Here is a 13,508-nt window from a genome sequence, read left to right as displayed (position 1 = left end):
ACATATTTAAATTAGGAAAAGTCTAGGGACTAATAACTTTTGTGTTTTCTGACCAGCACTTAACCATCAAAACAAAAGTGAGTGATCTCCCACCATTAAATATAATCTCACACCATTAAAAATACTATTAATGGCCAACTGATGGTTACAAAACACCAAAATTACTGGCCCTTAGCATTCCTCTTTAAATTATAATTTGGTATATGTCAGAAAACTAGCTCCTTCGTGATAAATCTCATTGATCCTTCAAATACAGGTTTAGCTTTTACGAATGAGGTCATGCTCACGGATAACATGTGAATAATGAAATGTGACTTTCTGGCCAAAATATATTATTTGCACCAAATTTACAGCATATTCAATCTTCAACCACAAAGAAATCATACTTGAAAGAAAAGTCATAAAATAAAAACATTTCCTCTTATGAACTTTCTTGCAATATATACAGATGAAAAATAATTTTAAATGTTTAAAAACATTATTTATTTATTTATTTATTTATTTGGTGTTTAAAACATTACTTCTATTTTTTATTGCATGATACGTCGTGGTAATCTGTAATCATGCAAGGTAAAAAAGAGGCAGCTAATCCAGGAAATGCCCATTATATCCTTCTCAAAATTAGTCACACCTACTGGTCGATGTGTAATATGCTTCCACTGGCCCACTCTTGTCTTTATTTAACCTTAGGAGTTATGAATTATGATGATAGTCAAATCATAACCACCATATTGAATCGCCAACCACAAATTCCTATAGCCAAGTATCCTCTCATATCTATGAATCTTCATCATTGATTAATATTTAATTAATTTAATTTTTTATATAACGTTTGCTTGTGTATCATTCTTTTTGTATAATCTTATACATTTATGGTTGGAAATATTAACTTTTTTAAATTAATTATCCCAAAAGCTACATAATTAGAGCTAATCTCCTAAAACATATCTCCTTTTAATATCCGTTTAATATTTATATTGGTTTAACTTTCATAGACTAACACCACAAAAATATTTTATGAAACCATATATCTTTTTATAAAATTAATTATATTTATTAATTTGATGTCTACCCTCCATTTCCCATTCATATAATTATCCCATGTTAATAAATGAGATAAATTAAATCACAATCTTTTAAATTATATATAATATATATTTTAATTGGTGGATATATACAATAAACCTTTACACATGAGTTCACTAAACAAATGTCTATATTCATCACACCAAATATCAAATATTTTTTAATATAGTTGTCAATGTACATATATGACAAATTAAATGAGATACTATCCATTTCTAATAATAAGGATATTCCCTATAAATTCTAATCGTCATTATTAAAGCTGGTCACTATAATTCAACCTACCAAATTTATTATTGCCATGTAAAAATACGTACACACTATTTGTCCTATATATCCCAATATCCCTTCCTTTTCTCTTCTAACTCCACCTATTTTCTACTCCTCCTCTTTCTCAAGTCTTCTCTTACCAACAACTTCGCCTAAACTTTCAGTAAATTTTCATCAATTGTAATAAATAAAATTAAAAAAAATCATAACAAAAAATCAATTGTAAGCAAGAGTGATTATTAGCAGGCATGATCCAAGGGATCCGATCGTCGTTCGAGCGAATGACTCAGCACAAAGCCGATCACATGACCATACAAACACTCCTTTAAATTAATCTTAATCTCTATCATCAAATTTCTTAATAATTATCAATAATCTAACACGAGTAAAGTTCAGTGAGCGATAATCTGCGAACTGCGGTAGTAAAGCAGAGGAACCGTTTCGTTCCAATTCGACCTACCTCGAACCCAAGCGCGTGAAAACGAAGGTAATTATTACTTAATTAGCACACAAAACGACGTCGCTTAAGGCGACTCGAGTGAACACTAAACAGTACTAAACACTGAAACACACGATACGGTTGTGATGTGTGATTTGTGATTTTTTTTTTTTTTTACCTTGGGGATCAGATACCATTTTGGCTTGGAGCCGTTGAGATTACGCGGCATGCCATCATCACCGTTTATTTTTTTGGGAAGGAGTTATTCACTGCGGAAGCATCCAGAGTTTGGTCCAGTGGGGACCCGTCACTTTTTGTCAGTGGTAACATTTTTCTTTCTTGTACACTTCATCACTTTATCTTATCTTCTTTCTTTCTACAAAAGAAGGAAATTATTGAACTGTTGATAGATATATTTCTTTTTCGATTCCAGGTATGGATAATATATAATTATCTTCGTAACTAAAATGAACCACCTCACAAAGCCAAAAAATATTTCAATTTCGATTCTTTAAAATTATTCTCAAATACTCTTAAAAATAAACACTAGTATAATTATAAGTTCCACAAAAATATAAATTTAATAATGGAGAGATCTAAAATTAATATGGTCAATTAAAATTTTTAACTGAGAAGATCCATTCACCATATACTACTTACCTTCTTACCCAGCTGTTACATATAGTTGTTGTCTAGTATTATTTTGTATAAATTACAAACTAAAATGGATAGTAGTTAACTTTAGACTCATGCAGGAACCCTCTAAATTCTAATAACAAATAAATAAGCAAATTGTCAGTAGTGACATAATCATGGAGAATATTCAAAAGCTGAACAAGGCCAGTACGAAATATGCATATATAGAACTCTCTTATGAATTTTATATAATCAACACGTAATTGTGAACTTTAATTTATTATATCGCTTTTACTGAGCCCTTCAAGCATTGCACATACCCTATTAAAAAAATTAATTGAATAAATTACCATTTGTATACATAAAATATATAGACGTTAATAAATATACCTATATAAGAATAAAATGACAATTGTAATTATGGAAAGATGGTTTTTGTGTGCTAAAAGTATCCGAACGTTGGTTACGCAATTGGTCTATTAAAATACTTTTGACACATATAAACGGTTACTATTGTCGTTTTATTCTTATATGCATATGTATCTTTCATATGTACAAATGGTAGTTTTAGTTATAAAGTACGGACACTTTGTTGAGTTGCCGTGTCCGCGTATCGGACACATTTCGGACACGACACTCATTGACACTCGTTCGACACACGTGTCCAACTGTGTCTTAATAAAAAATAAAAAATTCTTCTCCAAACACACTTGGACACACCTAAATACCATAATGTCTCAGCGCGTCCAACCTTATTCTTAACATGTATTGTTGAAATGAGTTTAGAAATAATATATATTATTTATTAAAACAAAAAATATTTTAGATATTTTTATATAGTTAAAAGAAGATATTAAAAACAGTTAAAAATTTATTTTATATTTTAATAACAATAAAATATCAAAAGTTCATTGTAATTTATTCTAAAAAATACTTATATTCTATATATATGTCGTGTCCTTGTGTCTTATACAATTTTAAAATTCATGTGTCCGCGTGTCCTGTATTCGTATTAGTGTCCGTGCATCATAAGTTTTTAGTAACAATAAAATTAGTTATTAATACATTTATTGACAATTAAATATTAGATATTTTATACTTTGTTATTAAAAAATTTTAGCGACAATTATATAATTATTGATAAAGATCCCTTTAATCGCTGCAAAAAGTATGCAACAAAAGAAACGAACAATTACAAAAAATATATAATGAATAAGATATGTAGTAACTAAGATCTCTTTTTATCAATAAAGACTCTTTTAATCGCATAAATATATAATAAATAAGATATATAATAACTATTATATTATTATCGCTAAAAATTATTTTTGTTATAGTGGTATATATACTATTATAACTTACTTTCACTAATCATAAAAATTTAAACCAATAAAAAAATTACACAAATAATTATATTTCTAACCTTCATTAACAAAATTTCAACTAAAATTTGTAGTCTCATATATGAACCAATCAAATCATAAACCATCAAAACCTCATCATTATATTCTTGGCATAATGTGCTAACGCAAGCATCCACTACTACTCTATTATATGATTTATATGAGTACATTGTTTAGGAGCAAATTTACAACAATAACTTAGAACTTGGAAACACTTCACAATTCACATAGATGTCTCTGAGAATGTTATATTAGCCTGTTTAGTTCACTAACATATGTTTGTCTATTTAATGTCTTCACTATGCAAAAAGCTTAACGGGTCAATATTTTCTACATATAAAACCACGGATGGACGGCCTATGGTTTCTATGGTGGGCATAGACACATCCAATGGAACTAAACTACAAGAAAGTAACATAATAAATGCTTGTCTATTCTAATTAAAGAGTCTATATCTACTTATATTTATGCTTGTGTAATTTTTTTTATATTGTCTTATATATAGGGTTGGCAATATATATCCTATTCGTAGGTATCTAATCCGGTCTAATCTATTCGAATAGGATAGGCTATCCGACCCGCTGCGGCTAGGGTAGATATCGGTCTAGGTATGTGTGCGGATAGAATAGGATACGGATTTAGGATGATATACCCTATCCTATTCTATTTACACCCTATATATAACACATATTTTATAAAATTTAAGTATATAGTGAAGGAGGTAAAAGTTAAATTCACAATCTCTCTCATGTAATGACTTGTGATAAGCGAACAACTACTAAACTAATTAATTAATTTAATAATTTAGAACATTTATTAATATGTATGAAATTTGAAATCATTGAATTTTATATTTATTTTGAAAAATTTTGATATTTCTGCAAGTATGATAAGGTAGGGTAAGATTTAGAACTTTAGGGTGCGAGTAGGATTAGGGTCGAGAGATTCTCAACCCGCGCGTAGAAGAAAAGAGTTTGGTAACCTAAAATTTTCAGCCATAATTAGCTAAAACTTTCTATAATATACTTCATTTACATCATTTAATAACAGTTTTATTTTTTAGCCGACTCTCTTATCATTCCACTTATCGTACTCTTATCAACTCCACTTATTAATGATATTAATTATAATATTATATCCCTTACTATTAGGCATTCTTGTAATCAATATTTAATATTTTCTTTTATAATTTAATTTTTATATTTAAGAATATAATAAAGATTAATAATAATAATTAATAATGATTATGATTTATCATTGTAATTAATTCTTGCTATGCTTCTTTATCTAATGGAGATACGATAATATCACATAAATTCAATAATTGTAATTGCTTATTATCATAAACGCTCTTTTGTTTTATTATTATTATCATTACCGTTTTTTATTGTAAATAACTTTGTATTTTTGTTAAGTCAATTATCATAATTCAATGGAGAGATACAAAACCTGAAAGTTACCCTAATATAATTTTGTTTCCGTTAATTTAATTATTTTCATTCAAAATTCACAACTCAAATACAATTGCAAGCACAATTAGAATAGGTTAAGAAATTTTACAAGAAATCATCTTTATCATTACAAATAGTATGATATTTGAATTCAACCTTAATATGGTACCTATGGTAGAAAGTGCCGAAGAATTTGAACAACATAGACTCACCCGACGAGGTTATTGTCAGTCAATCAACTTTCGAGAATATGAAAAATTACATTAGCTTTGATGAGGTATGGTAATAAACTGATTTTTTTTTGTATTTTTATGTACATTTATAATTATATTGTACTAACTAAGTTCATACACATAACATTTCCATACGTTTATATACATAACATCCATAATTACGTACAACTAACATCTAAAAATTAAATTCATGTTTATTAGATATTACATTCATACACATATAATTTTCTAGTTATTGCATAAGTAACTATAAAATTAACATAAATGTTTTTAAATTTTTATCATAATTGAATTTAAAAAAAATGTCAAATTCTTAAATTAATTTATTCAATTGATAAATTTACTCATAACATCCATGAATTCATATACATAACATCCATATTTTCATATTAATAACATCCATAATTTTGTACTCATAATATTCATAATTTCATCAAGTTTATAATTAATAAATTTTTTATAATTAATATTATCAAATTTTAAACTATACGTCTTATTGTATTCTTCAAATTATCTCATATGTGTACTAATAGGTCATGATTTTAATTATTTTAATATTTTTATTTAATATTCGTATTACTGACAATTTTACATGACACGTAAACACGCATACATATAAAATATAAATTAAAATTTTTTATTATTTTTAATGTCTTATTTTAATTATATCAAGTATTTAAAATATTTTTTGTTTTAATAAATAATAATATATACTATATCTAAATTTATTTTAAAAATATATGTTAAGAATAAGACTGGATACACTAACACGTGATGGTATTTAAGTGTGTCCAGATATATCTAAAAAATATTTTTTTTATTGGAAAATCAGTCATTTTCTATCTTTGTAGAACACCTTCCAGAAGATATATCAAAGAAGGAGCTGTATCATTTGTTCAACTGGACAGGACGCATAAATGATATCTACCTATCCAGAAAACAAAAAAATGGAGCACATACATTTTTGCCTTCATCAGGTATACAACAAAAGGGTGGAGCTATGAAGGCCATCGCGGAAATGAATAGAATGAGGTTACGGGGCAAGGTCGTTTCGGTAGGGGAAGCTCGGTATCGACGTACGACGAAAACGACGAATACTCAGAGACATCAGATGGCACTGACTGTTCATAATACGGTGAAAGTTCAAGCCCAACCTGGGGCTAGCCAAAGGGATCCAGGGACAAAGGTGAAAGAGCGGAGGAAAGAGGAAAGAAAAGGGGATCCTCATGGCAATGGGTGGACGAAGAAGATGGAAGTGCCTGTGGAAAATGAGAATCTGGTCTGGTTGCAGAGAAGCCTAATAGGTAGTACGAGTAAGGCTATTGACTATAAGCCTCTGAGGGCCATGATTGGCAAGAATTTACCGCAAGTAGTGGAGATACGAGAACTCGGAGCATACAAAGCTCTCCTGACATTTGATAGTATTTTAAGTGCTGAAGAAGCCTTCACGTTTAAAATGAATAATATGTTGAAATTCTTCCATAGCGTCTGGAGATGGGATGAAGAGGAGCGTAGTAAAACCCGTAAGGTATGGCTAGAGTGTTTTGGTGTTCCGTTGCATACATGGTCTGTGGAGACGTTTAAGCTGATTGGCAGTCAATGGGGCGAAGTTGTTGGGTGCGATGAAGCCACAAAATCATGTCTTTCCTTCAGCGTAGGACGGATACAAATTGACACTTGCATTATGGACATTATCAATGAGTGGATTCACATCACCGTTGGTACTAGTGGATTTGACGTCCTTGTTAAGGAGGTTGGACATGAGAGTTATGGATCGCAATGCCAGCCTAAGGATGTTAGCACTTCTGGCCTACCAAAAACATGTGAGAATGTGGATACAAGCAGGCTGAATTCGATAGTACCGGTGGCAATGAGAGATCCGGTGGCTGATGGGTTGATAGTTATGCCAAGGGAGGAAGAAACTGGAAATGGTAGATTAGTAATTTCTGAAAACATTTTGAATGAGTGGAGTTATTGTAACTTAATTGACTTTAACTCTGAGAAGGTAACGGAGTATTCGGCTATGAAGGGGATAGCAGATTTCAAGGGATCTCATGATTTACTAATTGATGCTGAATCTGAACAAACGGTAACTTGGGATTACGGGCTTGAAGGGCAGAATTTTGGTGGCTGTTGGAGACAAAATCAGAAGCAAAAAGGGCTTAAGGGCTAGCCCAATATTCAATTAGGTGGTATAAGAAAGGAGGGAAGGGGCTTGGGCTGCTATTCACCAACCGCAGGCCCAGAAACGGAAGGCTGGATCAGGCAACCGGGTCGGGTCGGTATCTGTCCATCCAGGTGCTCTCCATCTCCTGGATCGGGATCGGCAGCGAACGCAAGTCTTGAAGGAGACAACCTGGACGTGAGCAACGAACCGGGATCTCGACGGAGAGGAGACGCACGAACTAGCGACCTAAACCGCCGACGGGAGGAGCGCGACACCAGTATCTGTCCATCCAGGAGCTCTCCATCTCCTGGATCGGGATCGGCAGCGAACACACATCTTGAAGGAGACAACCTGGACGTGAGCAACGAACCGGGACCACGACGGAGTGGAGGCGCACAAACTGGCGACGAAAACCTCCGACGGGAGGAGCGCGACGCGACTGATGTCATATCTGGCCACCGTGCAAATGAACCGAAACCAGTGGGTGCTATCCCTAAGCCTACAATGAATTCCGAGCCAGTGATGATAATGGTCCGTTCCTCCAGGGAAGATGGGGTCAAGAGACAGACCCAGCGACAGAGATTATCGCTGGGAAAGGATGGTGCAGACGGCTTGGATGAAATCATTAACGTCGGCGACAAACCAATAGAAGACTCTATGCCGTTGGCTGCTGCAAGAATTGAGGAGGGCGGTGGAGATAATGGGCCAGGGAAGGATGCTGAAAGCGGATACAATGGTCTCAATGATAGAAGGGTTCCGGATAGAGAAGAGCAAATGAAGGAAAATAAAAAGGCATGGGACCTTGCAGTTGAATCAGGAGCGGTGCAGTGCGATGAAGATGACGACATAATGGCGATTCTACAAGAACAGAATGAAGCGCTTGCCCAAAAGAGGAGGTTGGCTAAGCAGAAGGAAAAGGCGCGAAGATGCAGACCGAAAATGATAAAAAAAGGTGTGTACCAAAGTTTTGAAATGATTTTTGGCTCTTGGAATATTAGGGGGTTAGGGGGTTGGTAAGCTGAGTATGATTAAAGATCTCAAAAAGAAACAGAAGCTAAACATGCTAGGTTTGGTTGAGTCTAAAATGCCAGTAGTGACTAAGTTTGATGTAGTTCGTATTTGGGGGAGTGATGCTGTGGGGTGGGAGTATGTTGGATCGGAAGGCGCGTCCAGGGGGCTGGTGTTAATGTGGGATATTATGTTGTTTAGAATGAATAATTGCTACAAAGGAGAGAGATGGTTATGTGTTGAAGGTGTCCTATTGAAAAATGAATTTCCTTGTGCTTTCTGTTTGGTATATGGTGCTCATAATAGCCTCGAAAAACTTGCTGTGTGGGAGGAACTGAGCTTTATAGCTGGTGTATGTCAAGTCCCGATATGCTACATAGGTGACTTCAATGAGGTTATTCAGGTTGAAGAGAGGAAAGGACATGATAGGTTAACAGGGTCTGCTGAAGACTTCAAGTGCTGGGTACAAGATATGCAGTTAGTGGACCTACCTTTGCAGGATCGAAAGTTTACCTGGTTTAGAGGCCGCTCCTGCAGTCGCATTGATAGAGTCCTAGTTAGTATAGAATGGATGGAGGAGTTTCTAGAGATCCATTTAAAAGGGGGACCGAGAGGCCTGTCAGATCACTGCCCGATTATAGTGGAGGATACCAGATCTAGAGGTGGCCCACGGCCCTTTCGTAGCTTAGATTCCTGGTTTACACATGACAGTTTTCTAAGGATGGTCAGGGAAGAATGGAGGAATCTTAGTGCGGCACGGTTCACAGATAAGTTGAAGGCTTTAACGGTACCTCTGGAAAGATGGCATAAGGACAATTTTGGGGACATGGATAGGAAAATCCAGCGTTTTGAGGAGGAAATCAGGAAGGTTGATGAGTTGGCAGAAAATAGAGACTATGATGATACAGTGGAGGCTAGAAGGAAGGCACTAGTGAGCTGTTGTAAGCAATGGTATGTCAGGAAAGAAATCCACTAGAAGCAGATGTCACGTTCCAAGCATGCGAAGGATATGGATAAGAACACTAGGTACTTTCATAACTTGGCGTCGACAAGAAGGAGGAACAATAGACTTGATGCTCTGGTAATTCATGGTAGGTTGGTAAGAAATCAAGCTCGGATCAAAATTGCTATCAGAGATTTTTATAAAGATTTATATCACCAGGAGAGATCACCGGTAGTGGGTTTTAGGGACGGTTTGGTGAATCGAATTGGTGAAGAAGACTTGATAGCTCTGGAGAGAATACCGACAATGGAGGAGATTAGAGAAGCCGTCTGGGATTGTGAATCATCAAAGGCTCCAGGGAGTGATGGGTACAACATGAACTTCATTAAGAAGTGCTGGGATGAGATTGGTGTAGAGTTCATGACAGCTGTTTTGGATTTCTTTCGATCGTCACGACTACCTTCTGAGTCCAATATTACCTGGGTGGCTCTAGCACCTAAGTTTACCGGAGCAAAGGAGATAAAGGACCTTCGGCCGATCAGCATGGTAAGTTGTGTATATAAAGTAATTTCCAAAGTGATGGTTAGAAGAATGAGATCAGTCATGCCAGGCTTAGTAGGAGAGACCCAGAGCGCATTTGTGAAAGGGCGGAAAATTCATGATGGAGCACTTATTGCATGCGAAACAGTGCACTGGATAAAGAATAGGAAGAAAAAAGCGGCAATTATCAAAATAGATTTCCAGAAGGCTTATGATCGAGTAAAATGGAACTTCGTGGATATTGTGCTGCAGAAGATGGGCTTTGGTTGGCAATGGAGGACATGGGTTAAGGATTGTATTGGCACTGCGTCTATGTCAATCCTGATAAATGGCTCACCATCTAAACCTTTCAAGATGGAGAGGGGCTTGAGACAAGGTGATCCCCTATCTCCATTTCTGTTTGTTCTAGTTGTGGATGTACTGCACAGGATGATAGGGAAAGCAGTCAGGAACAAACGTATTTTGCCGCTGCTGGTTGGAAAGGACAATATCGAGTTATCACATTTACAATTCGCAGATGACATTATATTGTTCTGTCCACCAGAGGAGGAAACTATTCGAAACTATGCCAGGTTGCTCAGGTGCTTTGAGATGATGTCAGGGTTATCTATTAACTTTGATAAATCAAGTTTAATTCCAATCAATTGCGAGCAACAGTGGACCTCCGACATGTGCAACTACTTGGGATGTAAGGAGGCCAGTCTTCCAATAAGATATCTTGGCATTTTCTTAGGAGCAAACCCAAGACTAGTCAGGACTTGGAAACCAATTATTGACAAGGTTGAGGAGAAGCTCAGCTTGTGGAAGGCAAAAGTACTCAACAAGACGGGTAAGCTTGTCCTTATTAAATCTGTATTAAACAGCTTTCCGGTGTACTACTTGAGTCTGTATAAGATGCCAATGGCAGTGGTAGACAAGTTGATATCGTTACAGAGGAGATTCCTGTGGAGTAAGGAGGAAGGAAGGAAAGGTCTGGCGCTAGTTAAGTGGGAGTTAGTGCAAGCCCCAAAGAAGATGGGTGGATTGGGGGTTGGTAATGCAGTAATTAGAAACACTGCACTTCTATTCAAGTGGTGGTGGCGGTTCTCAAAAGAGGAGTGCCCATTATGGAAGAAGGTTGTGTGTTCTTGCTATGACTTGAACCCCAATTTGATGTTATCGACTCAGACATTACCTGTTAGAGGAGGCCCATGGAAGGATATCTGTCATCTGCAGGTCAGGGATAGTGGTGTGAGAGATAAGATGATTGCGGGGTTATCTATGGAGGTGGGTGACGGAAGGAGGACTCGATTCTGGGAGGATATCTGGTTACAAAGTGGCTCGCTAAAGTTGAGTTTTCCAAGGCTTTTCTCTATTTCAAACCAACAGGGATCTGTAATAGGGGATTGTGGATTTTGGGATGGGTTAGAGTGGATTTGGAACTTCCAGTGGCGACGAGAGTTATACCAATGGGAGTTGGAATTAGTGGATCATTTACATGAAACTTTAAGGCGTATTAAGTTAGTAAAGGATAAGCTAGACAGAGTTGTGTGGAAGTTTGACAAGGAAGATATTTTTTCAACTAACAATTTTGTGCAGGTATTGCAGTCAGAGATCCTCCCGGAGGAAGTTACCAGTTACAGCTTCACCAAAAGCATTTGGAAAGGCTTGGTTCCACCACGAGTGGAGTTATTTATTTGGTTTACGCTAGTAGGAAGAGTGAATACCAAAGAAAGATTGCATAGACTGGGGATTGTTCAACATGGTGATAACATATGCGTTTTGTGTAAAAAAAGAAGTTGAATATATACATCACTTGTTTCTGGGCTGTGAGTTTACTTGACAGGTGTGGTGTCGATGGCTATCTGACTTTGGGAGATTGTGGTCTATTCCGGGCTCTCTAAAGGAACACTTTGAGAGTTGGACAGGTATTGCTCACAAGAAAGGAGACCATAATAGGTGGCTTATATGTTTCTTTTCAGTTGTTTGGAACATTTGGCTAGAGAGGAACAGGCGGATTTTCAACAACACGGAAGAAGGTGCTGAGGAGGTGTTCCATAAATCTGTAATCTGTTATAGTGAGTGGAGTAGTTTGAATTCCTTTTGTTGTTGATGGCAATGCCGGAAATAATACTAGGGCCAGTTTTTTGTTCTGGTCTTTACAGGTTCTTTATTGTTAGTTTCCCGCTCCACTATTTGTGTTGAGCTCCGTTGTTCAAAAAAAAAAATATCGTTAAGTATATATCGTATTCAAAATATATCTAACACATAAATACGACAACTTAACAAAGTATCTGTGTTTCATAATTTAGAAACGAAGCTATTGCTAGATTAAGTTTGTAATGTCTTCTACTATTAGTCTATTAGCATCTTTACAAGTAAAGTTGCATTTGAATAAAGATTTTGCACCCAAAAAAAAAAAAGAAAATAATGGATAATCGATGATCACACTTTTCTTTTCGGTTTTTTCTTTATCGGAGGCAAATGCGACTGCGACGCCCACAGATTGAAGCGTTCCTTTTGGGGTTGAATTATTGGGAACCTCTTTTTTTTGTCTCACGTTTGAACTAAGCTATTATTGAATCTTAAATTAAATATCATAAACTGTACTTTATGATTACGTGCGTTTCGCTTTAGATTGAATTCTTAATTCTTAGTTACCTTAGTTACCTTAGTTAATTATTCTTAACTATTTCTCCATCATAAATTTGTCCTTCATATTTGTAACTTGTAAAGAAGCGGTATCACTAGTGAACTTGGTCCAATTATTAATTTATTATCCAATCAAAAGAACTATTAGTTTTCAACTTTTCATTGTCACTAGTTATTAATTAATTAAACCAGACAATCTTTTAGGAAGTTGTAAACTTGTAATATCCTAGTGTATAATGTATACATTTCAATCTTCCTTCATTTTCCTTAAAACAATTCAAATAAAATTTATATTACAAAAATTGAATGTATAGATAATTATAATTCAAGCGTGCCATATATATTTGTTTATACGCTCTCAGTTGACTTATCAATTCATAAGTTCAGCTGCAATTAATGCAAGAGAGACACTCTAATAAAAATATTTAAAACGTCTTTTTTAAAGATATTTGTTATTAACTAAAATTTAATATATATAATTGATTAAACTATTATTTTGTCAAAATTAGATCAGACAAATTGATTTGGTCAAAAAATCAATAAACCAAATCTTGAACTGATTTAAATTAATATTCTTTTTTATAAAAAATGACTACAATAATCTTATTATAGAAAATGAATAAAATATTTTTATTATATATTTTTTAATTTTAAAAATCCTAAATTCTAACCCTATAACGACACAAAGAAAAGAAAAGGGT

At 34.7% G+C, this 13,508-nt stretch overlaps 1 protein-coding gene across 1 annotated transcript; it reads left to right on the top strand.

The window, feature by feature from the left end:
• Nucleotides 8,770-9,669, top strand: LOC107635894. The gene has a single exon (XM_016339443.1). It carries the CDS (start codon nt 8,770-8,772, stop codon nt 9,667-9,669), a length of 900 nt encoding a protein of 299 aa, XP_016194929.1.

Source organism: Arachis ipaensis, chromosome B04, assembly GCF_000816755.2.
Source record: "Arachis ipaensis cultivar K30076 chromosome B04, Araip1.1, whole genome shotgun sequence".
NCBI classification, from domain to species: Eukaryota; Viridiplantae; Streptophyta; class Magnoliopsida; order Fabales; family Fabaceae; genus Arachis; species Arachis ipaensis.
This window is presented reverse-complemented; position numbering and strand designations above follow the sequence as displayed.